Source organism: Monodelphis domestica, chromosome 8 (assembly GCF_027887165.1).
Source record: "Monodelphis domestica isolate mMonDom1 chromosome 8, mMonDom1.pri, whole genome shotgun sequence".
NCBI classification, from domain to species: Eukaryota; Metazoa; Chordata; class Mammalia; order Didelphimorphia; family Didelphidae; genus Monodelphis; species Monodelphis domestica.
In genome coordinates, this window is record NC_077234.1 from 193,710,677 (window position 1) to 193,736,026 (window position 25,350).

At 36.6% G+C, this 25,350-nt stretch overlaps 1 protein-coding gene across 1 annotated transcript in view; it reads right to left on the minus strand.

Moving 5' to 3' along the window:
- Window positions 1-7,731: 7,731 nt before the first annotated feature.
- MRPS9 (mitochondrial ribosomal protein S9) overlaps window positions 7,732-25,350 on the minus strand; it is a 113,152-nt gene continuing 95,533 nt past the window's right edge. The window contains exons 10-11 of the mRNA XM_007501177.3: window positions 14,273-14,442; window positions 7,732-8,265 (exon numbers count right to left, since the gene is read on the minus strand). Coding sequence (XP_007501239.1) covers window positions 8,174-8,265; window positions 14,273-14,442 — 262 coding nt within the window. The 3' untranslated portion in view covers window positions 7,732-8,173. The remainder of the gene's footprint in view (window positions 8,266-14,272; window positions 14,443-25,350) is intronic.

The following is a 25,350-nucleotide window of genomic DNA, read 5'->3' on the forward strand; positions in this document are numbered from 1 at the left end:
ATTTTCTTTTTTTTTGGTCAGCTTTCCAAACTTATGGATATGAGGTGAAACCCGAGTTAGTTTAATTTGATGTTTTTAATTATTGGTGATTTGAGCCCCCCTGTGTCCCTTGATGGCTATAGATAGCTTAGATTTCTTCCTCAGAAACAGACTTCACATCCTTTGACCACTTAGCAACTGAGAATGGTTCTTATTATAAATTTAAATCAGTTCTTTATATATCTTGGATCTAGGCTCTTTTTCAGTTAAACTTATAAAGATTTTCCCCTTCGTTTCATGTTTCCTTTCTAATTTTAACTCTTAGTTCTATTTGTGCAAAACTTAATTTTATGCAACCAAAATTGTCCAGTTTACCTTTCATGATTCTTTCTAGCCTTTGAATGGTCACCAATTGTTACCCTATCAATAGATTTGAAAGATCTTTTCTTGTTCCTCAAACTCATCTGTGATATCCTTCTTTAGTCTAAGTCACACACTCATCTGGAGCTTAGCTTGCTATGCAGTGTGACATATTGGTCTGTATTTAGTTTCTGCCAGATTGCTTTCTAGTGTTCCCAGCAGTTTTTGGTGCTTTTTTGTCAAATAGTAAATTCTCACCCGTCCAGCAGAGCCTATCACAGGCTATTATGTTATTGTCTTCTTTATGTTTTGTCCTTAATCACAATGCTCAAGTAGTTTGATGGGCATAGCACCAATGTAAATTAATTACTGTCATTTTTATTATATTTTCTCAGCCCACTTCTAAGCAATGAATACTTTAGCAATTATTTAGATTCTTGTAAAGAGCATTTTGTAGTAATCTCATATAGTTCCTGTGATTCTTTTAGAGAAAGATCCTTAAACATATTATATATTCTGCCTTTCTTTTATTTTTGAAAAAAATTTAAAAATTGTTTTTTTCAATCAGTAAAAATGTGTTCCTCCCCCTCCATCCTGTCCCCACCATCACCAAATAAGGCTGGAAGAAAAATAAAGCCTCGTGTTACAAATATGCAGCCATGCCAAACAACATCTGCACTGGCAATGTGTGTGCACGTGTGTCATAGACACACACGTGTGTAGATGTGTGATGTCTCACCATGAGTTCTCTGGAATTGTGGTTGGTCATTACACTCTTAAGTCTTTCAAGCCATTGCCCTCTACCAGTTTTGCTCCGCGAATGGTTCTCCCAGTTCCACTCATGCTGAATCAGTTCTACGGATCTCCGCAGGCTTCTCTGAAACCATCCCTTAATTTCTTAGCAAACAGCATTTTCTGTATCCCTAGCATGTAGCCAAGTGACTGGCGCACAGGGGTGGGTTTACTTATAATAAATGTTCATTAACAACATTTGTTAATCTCCTCCATATGCCACAAATTAATCGGCCATACCTCAATCCATGGCGCTTCCTTAGATTCTGGTTCTCTGCCACCTAAGAGGGTTCTAAGAACCCTCCCATTTGTTTTGCTTTGGGCTAATCCCTCCTTCAATGGACCCTTCTTCTTGCTCTCTCCTTTGTCTTTTTCTGTGGAGTGAAATGTACTTGTTACTCCACTGTGGGTATATCATCTCCTTTCATCAGTGGAGATGAGAGTGGCTTAGATGTCAGCTGCCTTTCCCATCCCTTGTTAGTAAAGGTCTACTTCTGTGAATAAGTAGGCAATTCGCCTTTCCCCCAATCTTCCCTTTCTCCCCCCAGACCTGTGTAGCCCTCCCAGTGTGAATGGAACTATCTCCTCCCCTAGCAAGAGGGACGGTGGATAGAGCACTGGACCTGAAGTCTAAAAGACCTGAGTTCAAATCCAGTCTGTGTAACTTTGGGCAAAGCAGTTAACTGGAATCTGCCTCAGTTTCCCCACCTGTAAAATTGGGAAAGCACCTATCTCTTATCATTCAAGATATCTGTAAAGTGTAAGTCCTGTGCCTATCATATATGGAGTAGGAGCTTAATAAATGTTTGTTTCCTTCCTTCCTTCCTTTCAAGATCACAAAGACACAATATATTTTTTTAAGAGAATTTCTCTATGCCTTCCTGATCGTTTAAGCTGGTAATATGCATTGGACTCTGGACTATTATATTGATGTTATATGGATTTATTTTATATCCTTTAACTTTGCTTAATTGATTGTTTAGATTAATTCTTTTAGTTGGTACACTACCATTCTCTACTAATACTCGTATCATCTGGAAAAGCAATCATTTTGCTTCTTTGCCTATGCTCGTTTCTATAATTTTCTAGCAAAAGCAAACACTTCTAGTGCTAGCAACAATAGCATTTACATAGCACTTTAGGATTTGCAAAGTGTTTTTACAAATATTATCTCATTTTGTCCTCTATCTATCCTGCAGCCAGCTTTGTAACGGGGAAGAGTTCTTTCCAAATACCACAATACATCGAACTAGGTTTTTACAGATACTACTTAGTAGACTAAGGGAAAGGTCCACTTATTCCTATATTTTCATTTGTGTATATGCAACAGGAATGAGTGCTGTATCTTATCAAAAGCTTTTTCTACATTTATTCACAGAATTACAATTTTGTGGTTTTGATACAATTTGTCATATTGATGGATTTTCTAATTTTGAACAAATTCTATATTCTTGGTTTAGATCCAACATGGCCATCTTAGCTAATATTTTAGTTTAAAAAATTTGCATTAATGTTAATTAAGGATATTGATTTTATTTCTGTTCTCTCTTTGGTTTAGGCATTTGTGTCAAAATAAAAATAGTATTTGTGTCAAATAATAGAATTTGGTAGGACCTCTTTATTTTTTCAAATAGCATATGTAATATGGGAATTCATTATTCTTTAAATGTTTGATGAAATTCATTTGCAAACCATTTGATTATGTTTCCCATTATCCTTTTCTGCTAAGTCATTTATTCTTCTGTTTCTTTTTTCTGAAAATAAATTATTTATTTTCTATCTGGTTCTGCTAATCCAAACATTTTCTATTTTTATAAATGTGTATCTGTTTCATTTTGGTTATTGGTTTTACTAACATATTATTTACCAGAGTGATTTTTTTTTTGCTTTCAATTTTGGTAAACTCTTTTGTGTTTTTGGAATTTCCATTTTGGTGTTTAATTGAGCTTTTAATTTGTTGGTCTGAGCTTTCTCTCTTTTGCAGATTAAAGTATATAGATATATACATTTTTTCCTAAGCACTGCTCCAGCTACAATGCCCAAATTTTGGTATGTTGTTTTTAGTTTTTATCTTTAATGTAATTATTATTCCTGTGACTTGTTCAATGACCCCAAAATTCTTTGTGGTTAACATCCCCTCAAAAAATTACAAAGAAAGATTATTTTAAAAACCCTATAAACTAGAAACCCTCATGCTTACTTTTTCATCTCTATACATTTTTTTAAACCCCTACCTTCCATTTTAGAATCAATAATGTGTATTGACTCCAAGGCAGAAGAGTGGTAAGGGCTAGGCAATGGAAGTTAAGTGACTTGCCCAGGGTCACACAGCTAGGAAGTATCTGAGGCCAGATTTGAACAAATGACCTCCTGACTCTAGGCCTGGCTCTCTATCCACTGAGCCATCCAGCTGCCCCTATACAAATTTTAAAAGAATGAGTTTCATTATGTTGAGAGTAGCCTTGATAAAAGCATATTAAAGAAAACATGGGCTTTGCAAATGAATTTCTACAGTAGACCACAGAAAGAACATTTAAAAAATCTAGTTTAAACAATTGACTTAAATTGATAGAATTTCAGCTTATTATTGTGATAGTATTAACTGTGAATGAGTAAAAATATAAAATTTTAGGTGGGTGTAGAAGGGAAACCAGGTATCAATATTTAGATCATTGGCCTATCCAAAATTCTATTTCCTTCAGAAAGTTTGAATACTTCAATCCAAACTAAGTTCTCCATTTTCTGAATTTCTATGAATTTTTTTGTTTGAACTGTATGATTTAGGACCTAAATGACTAATTGTGTAGTAAGGAATAATGAGCAGTATCAAAACAGGCTTTCAGAAGGTCTACTATGCATCTCTAAGGAGCAGGCAAGGAGGATTTATCAACATCGATCAACACAAGCTCATCAACTTCGATAAGTGAAACAGAAGGGTGTCTTCTTGTCCAGGTTGCCCAGTGACTGGGGAGCAGGAAAAGGGACACGAGTAACGCCCGAGTCTCCAATGCTTAGGAGTTTAGTTTTATTACTGTTGAATGATCTGTGGCAAGACGTGCGTACCTCCTCTCTAAGACCAACTTGGAGTTTACTTGGCTACAAAAATATACAGTCCAAGTGGGCACCGGAGAGGACACTCAGGAAGCAAGGGCGGCACGCTCAGGGAAGGGAGCTTCAGTGAAAACCAGATGAAGCTATGGGCAGATCGAGACCGATTTTTCCACTGGCCAGGCTGCCGCAGTTCACAGTGAAAGTCGTCCTTTTCTAGAAGTATCGCAGACTCCAGGGAAAACAAGCAAAGGGGAATAGTCTTCTCTACTGCTTGACCTATTTTACTTGGCCTGTAGTGGAGCCCTTTGCTTCACGATCTCCATTTCTTCACAGAGCCCACAATTTCTCTTACATGGATTTCCCTTCGCCCTAAGACAGCTGATTCATGGTTTTCCTTTACTGTGGTCCCATCTACTCAATGTGTGCATAGCCGTTAGCCTACAGAGAGGCTGGAAAGATGGGCAAGCTCCTCAGAAGGCCATTTCACGGTTTTGTCACATGTTAGTCGTCTACATTAAAAAGGGAAGTTCTGAATGGAGAGAAGCCTGTCAATGTGCGTATTTCAAGAGTAATATTGAATGTAAACACCCACCTGATGATTCCAGATTTTTCCAGTATCTTATTAGATTGTAAACTCCTTTAGTAGAGAAACCTTGTATCTTAGTCACCTATATACAATATAAAGCTTTTGAGGCAGAAGGAAGAAGGGGTCTCTTGGCTTTTGAGGCAGAAGGAAGAAGGGATCTCTTGGCTTTTGAGGCAGAAGGAAGAAGGGATCTCTTGGCTTTTGAGGCAGAAGGAAGAAGGGGTCTCTTGGCTTTTGAGGCAGAAGGAAAAAGGGGTCTCTTGGCTTTTGAGGCAGAAGGAAGAAGGGGTCTCTTGGCTTTTGAGGCAGAAGGAAGAAGGGGTCCCTTGGCTTTTGAGGCAGAAGGAAGAAGGGTCTCTTGGCTTTTGAGGCAGAAAGAAGAAGGGGTCTCTTGGCTTTTGAGGCAGAAGGAAGAAGGGGTCTCTTGGCTTTTGAGGCAAAAGGAAGAAGGGTCTCTTGGCTTTTGAGGCAGAAGGAAGAAGGGGTCTCTTGGCTTTTGAGGCAGAAGGAAGAAGGGGTCTCTTGGCTTTTGAGGCAGAAGGAAGAAGGGGTCTCTTGGCTCTTTGAGGCAGAAGGAAGAAGGGGTCCCTTGGCTTTTGAGGCAGAAGGAAGAAGGGCTCTTGGCTTTTGAGGCAGAAAGAAGAAGGGGTCTCTTGGCTTTTGAGGCAGAAGGAAGAAGGGGTCTCTTGGCTTTTGAGGCAGAAGGAAGAAGGGGTCTCTTGGCTCTTTGAGGCAGAAGGAAGAAGGGGTCCCTTGGCTTTTGAGGCAGAAGGAAGAAGGGCTCTTGGCTTTTGAGGCAGAAAGAAGAAGGGGTCTCTTGGCTTTTGAGGCAGAAGGAAGAAGGGGTCTCTTGGCTTTTGAGGCAGAAGGAAGAAGGGTCTCTTGGCTTGGGGACAGAAAGAAAGGACAAAGTCCAGCTCTCTGATTTCTCCGCTGTTACAGTGACTGAATTTCCAGACCTGTTAACCCATTTTCCCAATCTGAACTATATTCCACCATCCTCCAACCTAGGAAATATTCTAGTATTAGGGAAACCCCAAATCCTCTTTCCTTCCATTTTCCTATCTTTCTCTTTCTCCCCAATAAATCCCTTATTTAATCTTAAAGAGAAAGGAGTGATTTAATTGATACATCATAATACTCTGAGTTGATTTAAAGACCAAAAGAAGAAGCAACTGGAAAAGGGGAAGGGGGGGAGGGGAGGAGGAACAAGGAGGGAGGTGAACCAGGGAGGAAATTGGAAGATCTGATCTTTAGCTATCATTTATCATTCAAATAATCACTTATTACACTTAGTCACCTCTGCATCCCCCACAGTAAGCGGAGCAGCTCCTTGCCGACAAGTCATTTGATCAGTCGCCGTTACTGAGCTTCCACTGAGGAGGAGCTGGCATTGGAAATAGGAAGACACGGATGAAACGGGCCCTTTCTTCAAGGAGCTTCTGATTTAGCTAGAGGAGCTGACGTGGATATATACACACATAAATGGGATAATTTATATATGTAATGGGGAAGAAATGGAGTAGAATTTGGAAAGACTTCTACAAACACTGACATGAGTCTGGCAGTTGACCAGGAGTTAAACAGAAGTCAGGTCAATCCCAGTGTGTAATTCTCAGAGTAATATTTGCCTTGTGACTCCAATATTCTTGGTGGGGTACAGAAGAACCACAGCTTAAAGTATAGTTTTAAGGCATAGATTTTTTCTTGATTAGAGAGAGAAATGTGGAAACTTGTTTTGTTGCTTTTAACTTTTATCTAAAAAGTTGCAGGAATGAGTCCAGGGACATTCCCGGAGAAGCCCTTTCTCGCTGTTCCTACAGCCTGGAAAAAGTACAGGTTTGAGAATGGAGGGATAAAGGAAAGAAGAAACTCTTTTTGTTCTGTACTTACGGTACCCTGAAATTAAATCATTAGCTCAAGACTATAAGTGTCAAAGGGAGGAGAGGTTTGATGACCGAGAGGGGAAATCTTGCAGCAATATAATTAGAAAAAGGTCTGTTCTTGCATGTAGATGGGGTGGCATTTTGTCCTGAGCTATCTGCTTGAGGGCAGTGTCCCTTTCCCTTCCCTTCCCTGCTGCCTCTCCAATAAAGCTGCATCTGTCTGCATTCAATCTTGGCCTCTTGTTTATTTAAGTGACTAAAAGAGGTGATCTTGAAATCAAGACCCTCCAAATTTTCATTCCAGATACCAGACCTGGAGATGGGAAAGAGGGGGCTCTGTTTGAAGAGGCGGAAGGGGCCAGTTTGATTGGGCCACAGCACAGGAGGGATGAGGAGTAGTGTATAATAAGACTGACCTGTGAAGTTTGGGCCAGTTTAGGATGGGCTTTAAATGACAAATAAAGGAGCTCATATTTGATTCTAGTGGCAAAAGTGAGCTTCTAAAGTTTACTGCAGGGATATGGCATGGATAGAACTGTGCTTTTGGACTACTTAGAGGGAAATTTTTATTATAATAAACATTTTTTCAAGGTAATGACTTTTTGTTTTTCAAATTATAAACTAAGAGCTAGAAGGAATCCCAAACGTCTCCTGGGTTCAACCCCTAGAAAACTAAGGTTCAGAGAATATCTAAAGTAGTCGAGGCAATGAGGGGCAAAGCTTCTGACTCTAAACCAGGCTCTTCCTGAGCTCCTCAGCTCTGCCCTTCCTGAGACCCCAGCCCATCATCTTTGCCCCGCTGCTCCTCCCTCACCCCAGAGGCCGTGGGTCTCTCCGTTTTCCCTGGGATCACGGCTCCTTATCTCTAGAGCCTTCCTCTACCCTTTCCTGAAAATCGTAACTGTGTCACTGCCACCACAACCTGAGAAGGTGTGTGAATGGACCTCTACCTCATTCCATTCCCCATCCAATGTCTCAGGCCATGGCTCCTTTCCTGGGCCACTACTCTCACCTCTGTGTGGTCTCCTCCTTAAGTCTGACTCCAAAGCAATTATTAAAGCCCATGTCACCAGGATGTAAGTTCTTGGGCAGATTTTATTAAGCTGAAAAGGAAAAATATAGGCCCAATATGAAGAATCCAAGAAGCCAAAGAGATATGCCCTAACAGGCAATGAATTTTTGGGGAAGGGAAGAGAGGTGGGAGAAGGAAGAAGAAATCAGGTAATGAAATACTTTTGCTTTTAGTTTCAATTTCCTCATTTGCAAAATGAAAGAAGTTGGATTTAGATATCTTCTAAAATTCCCTTCAATTCTAATATTCCATAAAATATTTCTATAACAATCTTCCAAGAGGATTTTAAAAATAAAGAGAAACAGGCTAAATGGAAATATATACATATGTAGTTGGTTGTTAATTTTCAAATATGTTGACATCAAATAGTTTTGGGGAAAAAATTACACAGATCAAAAATTCCTAAATGTGTTGCCCCGCAGTCAAATTCTTTTCTTTGGATAAAATTTAGCGTTTCTTCCAAGTGAATTTCCTACGGGCTCCCTCTTGGCCCGGTTTCTTCCGTTCTCTGACACGAGGATCAGGAGTCAGCAGACCAGCTGTAACATGAGATGAAAATTAATCAATCATGGGATTTGCATGTTGCCTAAATAGGGAAGAAGGTGAATGATATGCAATTTTAAGTATTGGGGAGAAAGATAATGAAGAAAGAAAAATTCAGACCACTGGTAAATTATTCTTTTTGTGGGGAGTGGGGAACTAGATGCACCTGGGATTTCAGTTGGTACAGGAAACAGAGAGGAAACTACTTCCACCAATACATTATTTGCAACTGCTCTATAACTCCTGGTTTCAGAGTCAGTGGGGGCACCAGAAAAGTTTAATCAATAAACACAACTCCCAAATATATAATAAAACTGCATTTGTAAGCCACTATTCAAAAACTAAAACTAAAGATTAATAAAGGGATATAAATTGCAGTGTAAATGACTTAAGCTAACAGGTCTACAATATGTGCAGCAACTTGAAGGACCAAATTAGGGAGCTGCTAAGTAGGCTACCTTGGCTTATGTATATATAATGCATAAAGGGATTAATGTGAAAAAAGACCGGAAAAGTAGGGTGGAGTAAGACTACAATGAGTTTTCAATGTTAATTTGGTATGTTTGCTCTTTTCTCTTGGACAAAAGCTCTATTAGTTTTGTTTTTTTTTAAATCCTTAACTTCTGTCTTAGCCTTGATACTAAGTATCAGTTCCAAGGCAGAAGAGTGGTAAGAGCTAGGTTACTAGGATTAAGTGACTTGCCCAGTCACATGGGTTGGAAGTGCCACATTTGAACTCAGAACTTCCCTTGGCTAGGCTTGGCTCTTTATCTACTGACCCACCTAGCTGCCCTTTTACTGTTTTCCAAGTAGGGAAGTGTCAGAGTTCATTTTTTAGGAAAACTATTTTAGTATGTGTGGAGGATGAATTGGTATAGGGACAGACATCCAGAAAGGATGAGGGCCTAAATGAGGATGGTGGCCATGTGAATGAAGAGAAGTGGATGGATATGAGAGATATGGAGGCAGAACTGAAGCTACTTTACAATAGATTAGCTATATGGGATAAGGATGAGTGAAGAGTCAAGGTTGATTCTTCAGCTGTGAATCTGGATGACCAGAAGCACAATGAATTCAGAATTTGGGACTGTATAAAAACGAACTACATTTCCTGAGAGCCCATTGGCTTCCTGTCATTACATACTTCCTGTAGACAGAGGATAAAGTCAGTGGGAGTTGAGGCTCTTTCTTTTCTTTTGGCATGCAGCCAGCGGTGATGGTGGTGAGTAGGGATTTTGAAAATGGCTAACCAGCAATGGGTACATGGTTTTTATTTTGTATCCTCTTTATTCCTTGATTCCTAATGATTATTTAATAAACCTCCTAAAATACAATCTTTTTATTATTAAAATTTAATTTTAAATTTTACAGGACATAAACTTGAGATGCCTATAAGACACAAGCAAACCAATGATCTTTCTTGACCTCCAGAGAGGAATGGTTAAAAAAAGGCTTGCCATATTCTAAGAAAATTTTAAAGTAGTAAACAGAGGTATACATAGTTTTATATGTCTATATCTATCATCAAATAATACCATGGGGTGTATATATATATATATATATTTGAATATATATATATTTGAAAAGTTTATTTCATTTATGGTAAAATATACACATCTATCCCCTCCCTTTGTTATATTATTACATACTGGAAAATATTTTTGGATTCTACTTCTCAGGGATCACCTTAACTTATTAGAAATGTAATTAATATGAAAATTTCAATAAATGCAGCTATACTAAATATAGTCAACTGATTAAGAAGGCCATTCTGCTGCAATGGTATTTTATTTTTAAAACCAGATGAGTTTCTTTTCTCTTCATTTTTTGTTCCATTCTAACTACTTCCAGAATGTGAAATTGTGAACTCTTCATACAGAAAAGCATGTAATAAATCAATATGCTACTTTCAAAGTTGTCTTGCTTGTTTGTGTTTCCTTCTGAACTTCTTTCTGTCCCTCCATGCCTTGCTTTCGTAATTGGGACTTCATATCATAGGTAGATTCTGTGTACTTTTGAAAGGAATAGTGGAGTCTTTTTTCATTGTGATCTGGATCACCCAGGGTATAGAGGATACATACTTGTGTTCTCAGGAACAGCTCTGGCTAGTGAGTTGTATAGGGGCCAGATTTTCCCTATTATAATGAAATTAGGGGTCAATTTCCTCTCCCAATGCCATATTGTAAACAGCAGTTGCATATTTTGCAATGTCAGTTTCAGTAAGTGTATTACTATGTTTTACATTGTTTTTAAGATGAAGAAAAAAAAAAGAGAAACTTCTATTTTGTAAATGTAAAGGCTAACCCATGAACTATTTGCTATATTAAGATATGTAAAGTAATGAGACTTTTACAACAAAAAATCAGAACTTGTATTCAAACTAGCTGCCTTTTCAAGTTAGTTACTCCAAGCAAAACTCCAAATCCAAATGGTCCATAAATACTTATTCTAGTGATAGTATTATGACACAAAACATTTGAAAATGACCATTGTTTTTTCATTTATCTAATTTTCTTTTAAATGAAAACAGTATTATCCACTTTCAAATATCCACTTTTCCCTTCTGATTTGTCTCCAAATAATTTTTTGCAAAATTAAGTAATATTTTATAAGGTTTTTAATTTGGTTGAGAACGCTGCTTCAAGAGAGGAATTTTCAAAATTACAGCATCATTGGAATAATGTAATCTTTTATGAGGCAACTCGTTAACATAGCATTTCTTATTTGGACATATAAGTTTTGATGTTTGTTTAAAAGTCATTATAATTTTTGAAAAGTCAGTCTCATTAGATTTCTGTCATACTAAGACAAAGTTATTATAGACCTTGCCTCAGTGTGTATTTGTCCTGAGTAGAATGAACTGGTGTACAATGTATTGATAATACTATGTATACTTTTCCTGGCTATTTACCCATTTTTTGGTGATAGGAAATATCTGAACTGTTTAGAACTGGCTATGTTTTCATATGTCCTCTTCCTTTTTGTTTTTTAAAGCTCAGATACCAATAAAGTTTATGACTGCTTTAAAAAAAGAGGGGGAGAGGGGAGAGAGAAAGCCCTCATTGTTGTTCTGGTCTAAGCTCAAGAAGCCCTTATGGCTCAGTTCTGGGTCAGAGCAATGCTGCTCTTAGTACCCTTCCATAGCCCTTGGTCGCTAAGTTGGCAGGTTTCAATGAGTTAAGCTCCTGGGTCAGGCTGTTCTGGCTAAATGCCTTCTCTAGTGACTGTAGGTTTCTAGTTATGTCTTTGTGTGGACTTGGGCTAGAAAAATGAATCACTTTGGTTCCTCCTTGGATTTCTTGCTCATTATTCGGTCTGATCTTTTTTCTTCCTAGCTGGATTAACTATGAGAGTTGGGCTGTTCTATTTCTACCATTTTGCTATCTTGAGAAGAACCTGAATTAGAATTTCTAATGAGAGGTTGCATGTTACACTAAACAGAGGGTTTTGGAGACAGGAAGACCTTATTCAAGTCTTGCCTTTGACATAGCAGTGGCTCAAGGCAAAAGTGACTCCTACAACTACACAATGATTGATTTGCCCACCTTCCCCTTGTCCCCATTCTGGGAAGGTTCTACTCCTAAGAGTACACAACCTGAATTGAACCCTCAATCTCATTCTGTCACATTCTCCCCGAGTGATTTTCCTCAAACCAGCTGTTAGTTACATTGCTATTTTCTGCCTCTATGGACCACTCCATTGTTCCCTTCCTCTTCAATTCCTCCCCTCTTTCCCCATTCTACTCTAATGCTACCTATCTCTTCCACTGTGCTCTCTAGAATCTCTAGAATGACTCCTCCACGTGGAATAAAATTGGTTTCATCTTGAAACGATTTCTTTCTTGCTCTTTCCATCTTCTTCCATTCATGGAGACCCAGTTCATTCCCCACTTCCTCCCCACAGCACAGCTTCTCTGGCTACCTTTCCCAGCATTGGTTATACATTCACTCAGCCCACAACTGTCTCTGGTCCGGATGGAGGAGTTGGAGTATTTACAGTTCTTCACTGTCTCTTCCAAGGTCTCCCTCCATGGCCTTCACCTGGAAAATTCTCCACCTTAGAGGTTCGCTCAATCCTTCTCTAACACCCAATCAAGACTGATATCTATTGATATCTACAACACTCTCCCTTCCTTAAAGAGTTCAGATCCTTGCTCAAAGGCTTTCTCTACTCCCCAACTAACAAACTCCCAACCTTTTTCTCCCAGTTTTTCAGTTTACTTTTCATAACTATTTATCTACCGATCTCAGCTACACAGAGATAGATGGTCATACCCTTGAACATCCACATCCATACTCATGAACTCTGAAATTCCTTTATCCAATTATAATTTGTGATTCCAATTCTCCCTGTCTTACAAGTCCTAAACAAATTCTTTGTTCTTACTGTCACCTCCAATTTTTCCCCATCTCAGTTCTTTCCCAGGTCATCAACCCTCCACTAGCTATGCTTTTCCTTTCCCATACTGACTTATTGGTGAATGTGTTTAATTCTACACTAACTTCTTTTTTACCTCTATCTCCTTATCCTATCACTGATCTTTCCTTATTAAGTCTCAGCCTGGGATTCTTCCTACTCATGAACTACTTAACAAAACCATGAACTCTACTGATTGGATCTACTACAAATTAATGATACATAATCTCAAATGGTTCCTAAATGCTGGTGGAATAGCTAAAAAAGTGGTCAGGCAATCCTTTTATACCTCCCTAGCTGATTCACTATATCATTCTCCAAACCTTTTCATCCCTCCTCAAACCTCCCAAGGCCCAGCTTACCATACAACCCTCTCAGCTGAGAACTTTGCCTCATATTTCACTGAAAAAAACTGAAGCCATTCACTAAGAGCTCTCTCATCTTTTCTTCCTCATCTCATTCCATTCGGGTTCCTTCCACTACCATCTTCTCCTTCATTCCTGTCTCATTCAAAGAGGTAGCCTTTCTTCTTGTAAAGGCAAATTCCTGCACAAGTGATCACATTTCATCTTTTCTTTTCTAGCAGACAGCCCTCTTCATCATCCTCATTCTCTCATTGATTAATTTCTCAATGTTTCAGGCAACTCTAAAAGAACACCATGCTGATCTATATTGACAGAGGGGAATATTCTATAAGGGGAAAGGAAAGGAATAAGCATTTATATAGTACCTAATATATGACCGGCTCCGTACTAAGGGATTTTACAAATATCTCATTTGATAAAAAACAAAGTCAATTGACTAACAAAAAGTGGTCAAGGACTGATACTATCTACTGTTTTAATGAATATATAAAATTGATACATTAATTGCTTATATTCAAAGTAAAATTAAATAGGTTAAGCAGAGTAATTTGCTTGCAATACAAAATCACTTGTTTAATAAATAACTTTTTAAGGAGAGTATACAGATTACCTTTGCCTCAGGCCAAAATAAGTTTATCATAAACTCTAAAGATCTCAATAAAATAAATGAGGTTTTTCAATTCTGTGTATTTCCTCCCCAACAACTCATAAAGATGCCTAGATCAAAAGCTCTGGTAATCAAAAGTTGAAGCAAAATGTAGAAACAAGAGAAGAAAATTAAATTCCAGTTATCATTATAATGGTAAAATGAAAATGCTAATTTTTTAAAAGAATACTGAGAATCTTTGTTATAATTAATTTATACAAACATTTATCACAATAATTTGGAAAACAAAGAATGTAGTCTCATAAATACAGTTGAGCTACCTGCTTAACACACAGGACAAATGGGTATACCTCAAGACCCAAATATATTTCCAAAACTTTCAGGCAAAGGAACATTTTTAACAATGCTGAACTGACAATTTCATACTAATTAAATTTTACTATATGTCAGAAATCAAGACCAAAAATTATTGTTGTAAATTTGAAGTGTGAAAGTTGCTCTCAGTAAAATTAAATATTTAAAAATATAATTTTCTTATTAATTACAGGCAATTATTAGAAAAGAAGGAAAACTGATATCATTGTGAAAATATGCCTTCTCAGCTCAAGTTCATACCTTGTCTCATCCATTCTACTTCATTTTCAGTGACAAAACTACATAAGGCATTTGCAGTAGCTAAACGAATTGCTCCTGCTTGTGCTGATCTTCCTCCACCTGAGACTGTGCAGTCCATGTCATGCTTTCCAAGTCGGTCAAGGAAATGGAATGGGAACATTAATTGCTCTCTGTCAACATATATACAAACATAAATACATTTTAAAAGTGCAGGTTAGTTCTATAAGAACAAAATAAATGAACATTAATATTTTTGTACCCACTCTTTAACATATTAAGTGATATATATGACAGAGGAAGAAATATGATATGGTTATACAGAATAAGAGAATGCATTGAATGCAAAATAACAGGATGCAACTAAGGTTCTTTTCTTGGTTCTTCTAACTGGCAAATCATCTGACTTTTCTGTGTTTACAAATTGAAATAGTAGAAAGCCATTAAAACTTGCTTCTTTCTTGTTCTACAAGAATTTTGAAAGAATTAAGAGAATCTATAAAGACATGTTTTGAAATGATCAATGAGATCAATACAACTATTATTAGATGATTATATTAATGCCTTTACTATAAAAATCTGAGTTATGTAAACTATCATCTTTTGTTTTCTACAATCATGATCTTGATATGACTCATTTGCACAATTACTAATGATCACACGCAGCTTTCTTATACATTTGATTTAATATTATTTACACTTTTAGTCTAAACTAACAGTCTTCATAAGCTTTGTAAAAATGAAGCAATTATAGCCATTTTAGTAGTATCTTTTGTTCTGGGTGACTCAATGCACAACCTTAGGTAAGCCATTTCAATGAATATTTGTCTGAATCAGGTTACAAAATAAAGAAAACAGCTCAATTCAATTGAATAAACATTCATGAAGCACCTACTATATATAAAGCACTCTGCTTGGGTCAAGGAGAGGTAGAGACTTAGGTAAGACATGGTCCTTGGACTCATAAAACTTATTATCAGTTCATAAAAACCATGACACTTTCTACATTTTTTACTTTTACTTTTACTTTACTTTTACATTTTTACTTTACCTCAAAATCCACTCAATATTTTTATTTACAAGGAGTAATATCATCCCTAATTGCTGAAGGCTAGCCAGATTCCTCTCTTTGTCACTCTTTCTTCCTAGATTGAAGCAATGCTTATTACCTAACAACTCTGGTTACAAGAGGGATAAAAGGACACCCAAGCACGTGTTATATATAGAATGCTAGTGGAATAACCACAAAGCAAGTGGAGAGAAGAACATCAAAAGGACATACAATAGAACAATTTCCTGAAGCCCTTGGCCCTGGACCATTGGGATGGAATTCCGAGAAGCAGTTATGGCAAAATGGCCCAAGCAGATATGTATCAATGAGAAACAAGTGCTTTAGGATGAATTTTTTGGCAAAATGGAAGAGCTAAAACTGTTGCAGGTTACAAAAACTGCAATTAGACTAATACATGATTGTTTACCATTGCCTGCATGAACACGTAAATAGGCATAAAGAGATTTCTTATGAATGGAATATTAAAACAGTGGAATAGAAAGCAAGTGGTGGAATTTCTGTTCTTGGAACTCTTCAGGAAGACAAAAAAACCCATTGATTCTGGATAGTTTAGACAAGCAGTTCTCAAAATTTTTCATCAAAGGACCCCTTTACACTTTAAAAAAATTGGGGCCCCCACCCCAAGTGCTTTGATTGATATAATCTATATTTATTGATATTTACCATATTAGAAATTAAAATGTCTTAATATTATTATTGAAATAAATTTTCACTGTTCAGCCTTTCTAAAAGGCTTTAGGGAACCCCTAGAGGTCCTCAGAACACATTGCTGGTTTAGACATTCATTAGCTTTTCCTATATTACTTTGATTTTCATATTCTCTACAGAAATTTAAGTTAATGACCTTAGACAGGGATGAACTACCATCAATATTAACAGTTTACATTTATATAGCACTTTATATAAGAATAGGGAACCTCCAGGTAAAGGAAGTCCCATCTTATAGAGTTGTCTAAAGAACCGAAGGATTACAAGACTCACCCAAGGTCACACAGTCAAGACGTGACTGAAACTAGGCCCTCCTGTTGGATTTTTGGCTTATTATCCACAAGATCATGCTGCCTTTATCAGCATTTTACACATGTTCCGTCGGTTGATTCTTACAACAATCTAATTTGGGCACCATGAGTATAAATATTCCCATTTTATTTTATTTATTTTATTATTATTATTTTTTAACAACCCATACCTTCTGTCTTGGAATCAACACTGGGTATTGGTTCCAAGGCAGAAGAATGGTAAGGGCTAGGTAGGGTCACACAGCTGGGAAGTGTCTGAGGCCAGATTTGAACCTAGGACCTCCTGTCTCTAGGTCTGGCTCTCAATCTACTGAACTACTCAGCTGCCCCCCATATCCCCATTTTAAAAAGAAAAGAAGGTTCAGAGAAATAGGACACAAATCTAGTTCTTGATTGAATCAGAGTTGAGGGAGAATTCCAGAACACTTCTAAATGCTGGCTTTGGAATTAGAAGACCTGCAACCAAATCTCAGCTGTGCCACTGACTATATACTTTTAAGATTTCTCTAGTACTTAGTTTCCATATCTATAAAATGAGTGAATGGGCAATGGGCCCTTTAAAATGTCTGTCTCTCTCTCTCTCTTTAACTTTTTACCTTCTGTCTTAATATCAATTCTAAACAAACAAACAAACAAACAAAAAACAGAAAAGTCTAGGCAATTGGGGTTAAGTAACTGGTCCAGGATCACATAGTTAGGAAGTATATGAGGCCAAACTTGAACTCAAGACCTCCAGGCTCCAGACATACCTCAGATGTCTTTAAACTCTAGATCTGTGATTCTCTGTTGCTTCTTATAGAAAATTAATCTTGGTGTTATTAGAGTTTTATTTAAAAAAGATGTGCTAACCTAAGTAATACCTTCTACCTTGCTCTTGACTGTTCCTCAATGAAAAAAAAAATAACTTGAAAGAGGACTGAGTTTTAGGAACTAAATACTTAAGCAATTTATACACTTGAAATATAAAATGACTATAATAAAATTAAGGATATCCCACCTCAATTGCAATTGATAACAAATGGAAACCTGTCTATAAACAATGAATTGCTAATAATTATGACTTTTTACTGGCAATCTTTGATTGCCAGTTCTCATTATTCTAAGGAGACAGGGAGAAGAGGGAGGAAGGAGGAAAGAAAGGATACTGATACCTAAACTAACAAACATAACTTTTTAAAATTTTCTCTAGATTTTTTGCTTGCATTCCCTAACTCTCTTAGTAATCTTACCCATTACTTTAATTACTCAAGCTCCCTAATTCTTCTTTATGTTTTGGGTCTTAAATAAAACTAGATGGTGAGCACAGTCAGCACGAATACACCATACCCATTCTTGCCACAGAATGTCATTGTTCATGCTGTTATCCTTTCTTTAGAATGCCCTCTTTTCCTTTTTTCCTTCAAGATCCATGCAGTCTTCTCAAACTAACCCAGGAGACTTTGGTCTCTCGCTTCTCTGAAATTCTGTACTCTTTACATTCTGTATCACATAATTCAGTGCTTAATTATACCGTCTTGTATTGCGTTCTAATTACTTTGGAAGAATTGATATTTTCTAACTAGATTTTAAACTTGATGTGGCAAGTAGCAGGCATATTAGGACCTCAGAGGGGTGACCTGCAAAAGTTTGGAGGTCCTTTTATTGTTTATAATGAATAAAACAAAAATCGCTCATGGTAGCAATAGAAAACAATGAATCAAAAATACTTTTTTTAAATCCCAAGCTCAATGTTCAATTATTATATTTGTTGCCATTAGCATTTTCTTTCATATTTTAAGATTTAAATAGAAAAATTACTAAAATTGCTTTTTAAGAATGTGACATAAAACTATAAAATAAATATCTTTTGCAAATTAAATGGTACAGGGAACAGCCAAGTAACTTAGTAAATTGAGGGCCAGGCTTAGAGTTGGGAGGTCCTGAGTTCAAATTTGACCTCAGACACTTCCTAGCTATGTGGTCTTGGGCAAATCACTTATTTCTCATTGCCTAGTTCTTACCAATCTTCTTTCTGCCTTGGAACTAATACACAGAACTGATTCCAAGATGGAAGATAAGGGTTTAAAAAAATTAAATGGCACAAATAGAAAAGTAAGGGAAATTGAGAAAAGTTGATAATCATAAAAAGAAATGTAAAAATCTTGACAAAATCAAGGATTTCCTCCAAACAATAATGAGAATGAGGGAGGGACTTAACTATGATAATATAAAAAAAGGTTCTAGTACAAAGAGTGTAAGAAACTGTAATAGCCCAATTTTCTACCTAATGTTAGCTGCTACATATCTAAAATTCCATAATATCATGACTGACATGCATGCTAGTATTATTTATATTTTCTACTTTTAAACTGTTACTAATTTTTCTTTCTTGTCCTTTGAAATACTTACAAACACTTTAATTATTAAAACCCAACGATTTGAGTTAAGTACCAAAATCCACAAAGATTAAATCAGAAAGAATCACTGTTAAAACTGAATAATTTGTAGGAAGGTACCAAACAAATAAACCAGAATATAAACCCCTTCTTAAGCTGATACTTAGAGACAAAGTCAACCCAGAGTCACTAAGTAAAAGTAAGGAAACTCCACTGACTCTTGGTCAGTTCACAGTGGTATAAACAGAAGAGCCCTCTCATATCAGGCATAAGATACTGCAAGTTGTATATAACCAAAGTTACCCTTAAGAAATTTTTAATCTAGCATAAAGTACAGGATATTATTTTTAAACAGCTATAGATGGGGAAAGAAAACGGTAAAGCTTCTTTAAAAGGCAGTCTGAGATGTTTGCTACAGAAATAACTGAATTAAAAAAATTTTTTTTCACCACACCCAGCTAAATGAGAACCAGGGGTTCAACTGAAACTGAAGAAAACAAAAATAGGTAAAAAGAGTTAGTTGACAGATGAAAGTTATCTTGAAAAGGGGTCATATACAAGTATAATTATATCTGGCATTACAGAACTGTCATTTCTTCCTGATTTCCTGAAGTTGAACATAAGACAATAAATGGCTTTCTGGATGCAGAGAAATGTTTGGAAGGTCAGCCAAGGCTGTCCTTATTCATTAACAACGCCAGCCTCAGCAGAAGGAATAGTTTGACTATGAGTATGATAAGAGGGCATTCTACCCTCAGTTGATGAAATAATCACATAATGAAAGTTTCCTGGGAACTAGACTGGCTGAGGGAATAGCAGGTTCACATGTTCAACTCTGGGGCAGAAGCTCACTGACTAGAGTGGTCAAAATACTAGGCACAATTTAAAGCATCATTTTGATTGGTTCTGATTTTTTTTTTTTAAATTTGGGGAGTAGGGCAGGAAAGGAAAAGAGTGACAAGAGGAGAACACTATATGTATCACCAAATTTGCTTAAATTAAATGTGCATAAAACACCCTTCCATTCACTTAACAAATGACTGAGCATTTACAGAGTACTTTATATATATATATATATATGGAAATACAAAGAGGCCATGTATGTTGATTTTTAGGTCAGTTAGTAGTGGTATTTAGAGTAATCAATTAGATTTTTTTTTGGTTTGTTTTTAATTGGGGGAGCATATTGTAGAGAAAAAAGGAGTTTCAGCAATAATGAGCCCCCTAAGCAGTGAGCAACTAGAATACTTTTTAAAATGCAAAGAAGAGATGGGGAAGTTCAGAAGGAAGTACAGATAAGGATAATTTTTAAAGTAATCTGTTCAATTTATTACTTTTTTAAAAACATCATAAACTGAATATGAATGTTTTAATTTAGAATCCCATGTATTCTTTTGTGTATATGAAAATAAAAATATTTTGTGTGCATTTAAGTTCAGAATTAAAAAAAAAATAAACAAAAAAACTGCTACCACAACAGAAAACAAACCTGAAGCATCAAGAACTCTAGGGTCAAGATATAAATATGATTTGGCTATAGGGTGTGAAGACTTTGTATTGCTCTGGGTTTGTATTACAAATGAAGTTTAGGCCTGGTGTACTTATTTGGAATCTGCTTTTGTGGGATAAATTGTCATAAAATAATAGCAGTAGTAACTCATGTTTGTTTTACAGTTATGTTCATCACAAAAGTCTTGTGAGGTAGGTGCTATATTATTATCCTCTTGGTTATAAATGAGAAAATGAAGCTACTCCTAGATTATACAACTATTAGCTGGCACAGACAAAATGGAAACCCAGGTTCTCAGACTTTAAATTCAGTTTGGTTTTTTTCACCCCTTTACTACATACCTCAAGTTGCCTTTTTTAAAATTCCAAAGTACTTGGCACACTGGCACAATCTTCCTGTACACTGGAAGTGCTCAAATGAGTTCTTACTTATTTAATTGGCTGAATAAAATTGATTTACTGCTGGAACATTCAGTTTGTATAAGTTAGTCAATTGCCAGATTGTGATCAGTAGACATATATAGTTTGGTGCCTGGACATTTTAAGGAGATTTGGCTGTTGTAGCTGAACTCATCAGAAAAGAGCCTTTGGTGGTCTGTGACAACAATTTAAAAAAATCTCTGTAGTGGCTAATAGGAAAGCAACATATTTGACAAATCTTAAAATATGTCGATTGTGATTTAACCTGTGAAGAAGCAGCCTAAGAAAAGGACTCTGACTAAAATATATTTTCACCCATACCTCAATTTGTAATGCAATATGGGGTAGATCATGGTTTTTTTTTTATATAGAAAACAAAATAATGAAATATTTATTGAACTTAAGTTCTGCTAAGAAGTTTGTAGAGGATTAAAAGAATAATATCCTTAAATAAGCATTAAAAACAGATGCTTAGCATTCCCATGTGATAGTACAGCCAAGATGCTTTAAAAAGGAGAAGAGACAAAGGGTTAGGACATATGGGATCAATCAATCAGAATTTCGACTAATAACTTCACTTTCCCTTGGATGTCTTATGAAAGTAGAAGTTTAAAAAGACAGCTAATGAAAAAAATATTAAGTGGCTGAAGAAAAGGCCCTTATGTACAGTGATTTGCTCAAAAATAATATGTTCAAGATGACATTAACAAAATGCTTACTGAAATGAATATCTAGCTCTCTAGTGTTTGTACTATAAGCATTTAATCATTAAACCACATGAGGTGGGTGCCACAGGTATTACTTCCATTTTACCAATGAGGAAACATGTTCCAGGGGATAAGTAACACATCAATATCTATTACATAACTAGTAGGAATATGAATAAATTTTCTGACTCCAAATCTAGTGCTCCTTCTATTCAACTAAAATGTATTTCAAGCAAAGCAACATATTTATATTGTTTGCATTTTTTATTACCAATTATATACAATTAAAAAACTAAAATGGTCATAGAAAAAATTTATACAAATTATTGCTATCATTCCAGGACATCAAAGGATAGTTTCTTTGCCAGCTCAACACAATCAATTTTTCATATTGTGTAAGAAAAGTCCCTATATTTCTAATCAAAGAAAAATGTCCTATGAAATTAATGGCAAGAAACTGTCTTTTTCAACCTGCTAGTTTAAGTACATAGTATAAAAAGGAATTCCTTATTCTTTTTTTAATTTCATGGGGGACCTGGAGCTCTTACCATAGAGATATGTAGAGATTAACTAGCCCACAGTGATAGGAAGTAGAAACCATAGAGTCAGGAAGAAGAAACCATAGAGACAGGAAGGAGGAACGATAGAGACAGAAAGTGAGGGAGGAAAAGGGTATAAAAGGGGGTCAGCATAAGTTGGTCGGCTATCAGTTGCTGACAGGGCTGGTAGTTATAGGAAAGTAGGCTGCCGGGAGTGTGTTGGGTTGGTGGTTGGCGTTTAGTTGTAGAATAAAAAGGTGGGCCTGAGCTTATTGAGGGCTTTTTGACCTTTTATGGGATGAAAGGTGTCTGGTCTTTCTTGACAGATCTAATTGGTGTTGGATTAAACACTGATTAGGGTGGTTTTGATTGGGCTGGATTGGGTTGGAACTTTGTGGGGTGGTGGTTATTAGAAGTAGTTATAGGCAGTTATAGGTGCATATATGCAGTTTTAAGGTAGTAATTATAGGAAGTTATAGGGCAACTCGTATAGACATTAGGAATTTTTCTTTCTTTATCTCTTCCCTATATATCTCTCCTCTACTACTTTCATTTTATTATCTCTATTTTCATTAAACAAAATTGTTAATTGTTAAAAGTTGCTGGAAGTTTTCATTTCTCTAGCTAAAAGGGATAATATTAATTTACAACGCTACTATATAGTGAATAAAACTTAAATTAGACGTCTGGGAATTCCAGGTAAACATGGCTGGCAGTATAGATCCAGGACTTTTCTTTACCTCGCTACATACCAATATGGACTACTTCAAAAGGCCAAAAAAAAAAAAAACAAACCCAAATTCATATGAACGAATGGACTATACAGTAGGGCACAACATTGAAGATATGTGGAATTTGGGCATTTCCACACTACAAGGGGGTGAAATAGCTTCTACCAAAACATGAGTTGATCAAACCTCCCCCACCCCACCTACAGAGCCAGAGTCAGAGCCAGTACACTAGAATCAGTGGGTGAGTGAGGAGCACCTCTAGAGCAAGCAGGGGGAACTTCTAGGTCCTTGGCAGCTGACTAAGACCACCAAATACCTACCCCTGAGAGCAGCTAGACCTGGGAATGCAGCAGGCTGTGGAGCGGACACCTTGGACTCCCATGCAAAGACAGTGCAGAGAAAGATAGTAAAGGGTAGAAGCTGCAGAAACTCGAGAGGTGGCCTCAGGCAAAAACCATGCTCTAGTTCCAGACACAAAGAACCTGCCCATCTTACTCAGATTTCTGATTGGAAAGGGAAGGAAAAACCACCATAGTGATGGCGAACAACGCCTAGGAAAAACAACATCCCAACACAAAGTAAAACAAGAAGAAGGCACTGACCCTGGATAACTTTTGTGGAGGAAAAATTCAAACTACAGAGGAAATAGCAGGACATACAAATAAATGCATCCAACCCCCTACCCCCACACACAAAAATGGAAATTGGCCACAAGCTCCTGAAGAACTTAAATCGGAGCTTATGAAAAATATGGAAGGATTTTGGCAAGAAAAGTGGGAAATAGTTCAAAAGGAAAATAAAAGTTTCAAGGACAGGAACTCTCAATTGGAGAATCATCTGGAAGCCACAAAAAGCAGTATAGACCAATCTGAAAAGGAAAATCAAAAGACTACACTGGAAAACCAGTTCTTAAAGACCATAATTAGGCAATTGAAAGCCAATAACCTTGCAAAACAGCAAGAATTAATAAAGCAAAGTCAAAAGATTGACAAAATAGAAGAAAACAAAAAATATGATAAAGATGATAAATCAGGAAAACAGAGCAAGGAGAGACAATTTGAAAATCATTGGTCTAACTAAAAAGCCAGAAATGAACAGAAATCTTGACATCATTCTATAAGAAATTACTCAAGAAAACTGCCCTGATGTTCTTGAACAAGGGGGCAAAATAGACATTGAAAGAGATCATAGAACACCCTCTACACTAAATCCTCAAAAGACAACCCCCGAGGAATGCAACCGCCACATTCAAGAGCATCCAAACTAAGGAGAAAGTTTTACAAGAAGCCAAAAAGAGACAATCCAGATATCAAGGAGAACCAATCAGGATTACACAAAATCTGGCAGCTTCCACACTAAACAACCTCAAGGAATGGAATATTATAGTTAGAAAGGCAAGAGAATTGGGTCTTCAACCAAGGATCGTCTACCCATAAAAACTGACTATGTATATCCAGGGGTAAGTATGGGCATTCAACAAAATAGAAGATTTGCAAGCATTTGAAAAGAAAAGACCAGAACTAAGTGGAAAGTTTGATATCAAAACACAAAGATCAAGAGAAATATGAAAAGGTAAATAAGAGAGGGGAAAGGGGAAAAATGATTTTTATTTAAATGTTCTTCTTTAAGGGCTTCAATAAGATCAAATTGTTTATATTGATAGATGGAAAAATGTTATTTGTAACTCTCAAAATTTATATTCACTATTACAGTAACTGGAAGAATCATTCACAGGTAGAGATTGGGATAATAAGTGGTATATAAGATGATGTGCAAAAAAAAAGAAAAAGGGAGGGGTAGAATAGAAGATGACACCAAGAGAAAGTTGAACGAATAAGATAAATAGGATAATCAATATCACAGAAATAGAGGGAAGGGGAAGGGAAGAATACTATTATAAGAAGGAGAGGAAGAGAGTGCTAACAGGTAATACTTAATTGAACCTTACACTCAGTGAAATCAACTGAGAGGAAAGAGCATCTAGATCCATAGGGGTATCGAATTCTACCTTACCTTACAGTGAAAGTGAGAAGGGAAATTCAAACGGAGGAGTGGGGTGGAGACTACAAAAAGGGAGGGAAAGAGGCGGGGAGGGAACTTAACAGACCCTAAAAAAAAAAAGAAAGGAACAAAAAGGGAGGGGAGAGGTAAAGGAAGCATCACAGTGGTGGGGATTAGGGGGGACTAATTAAAAACAAACCAGTGGTTTAAAAGGATATAAGGAAAGAATAAAGGGCAGAACTAGGAGAGGATATCAAAATGTTGGGGAATACACAGGTGGCAATCATAACTTTGAACATGAATGGGATGAACTCACCCATAAAATGAAAGCGAACAGAGTGGATTAGAAACCAAAATCCTACCATATGTTGTCTATAAGAAACACACATGAGGCAGGTAGACACCCACAGCATAAGGATCAAAGGCTGGAACAAAATCTATTAGGTCTCAACTGAGAAAAAGAAGATGGGAATTTCAATCATGATATCTGACAAAGACAAAGTAAAAATAGATCTGATTAAAAGAGACAGGGAAGGTAATTATATCATAATAAAAAGCAGTGTAGACAATGAGGAAATATCAGTACTCAAAATGTATGCACCAAATGGTTTAGCATCCAAATTTCTAAAGACGAAACTAGTGGAGTTGAAGGAGGAACTAGATAATAAAACTACTAATGTGCGACCTCAACTTTCCTGTATCAGATCT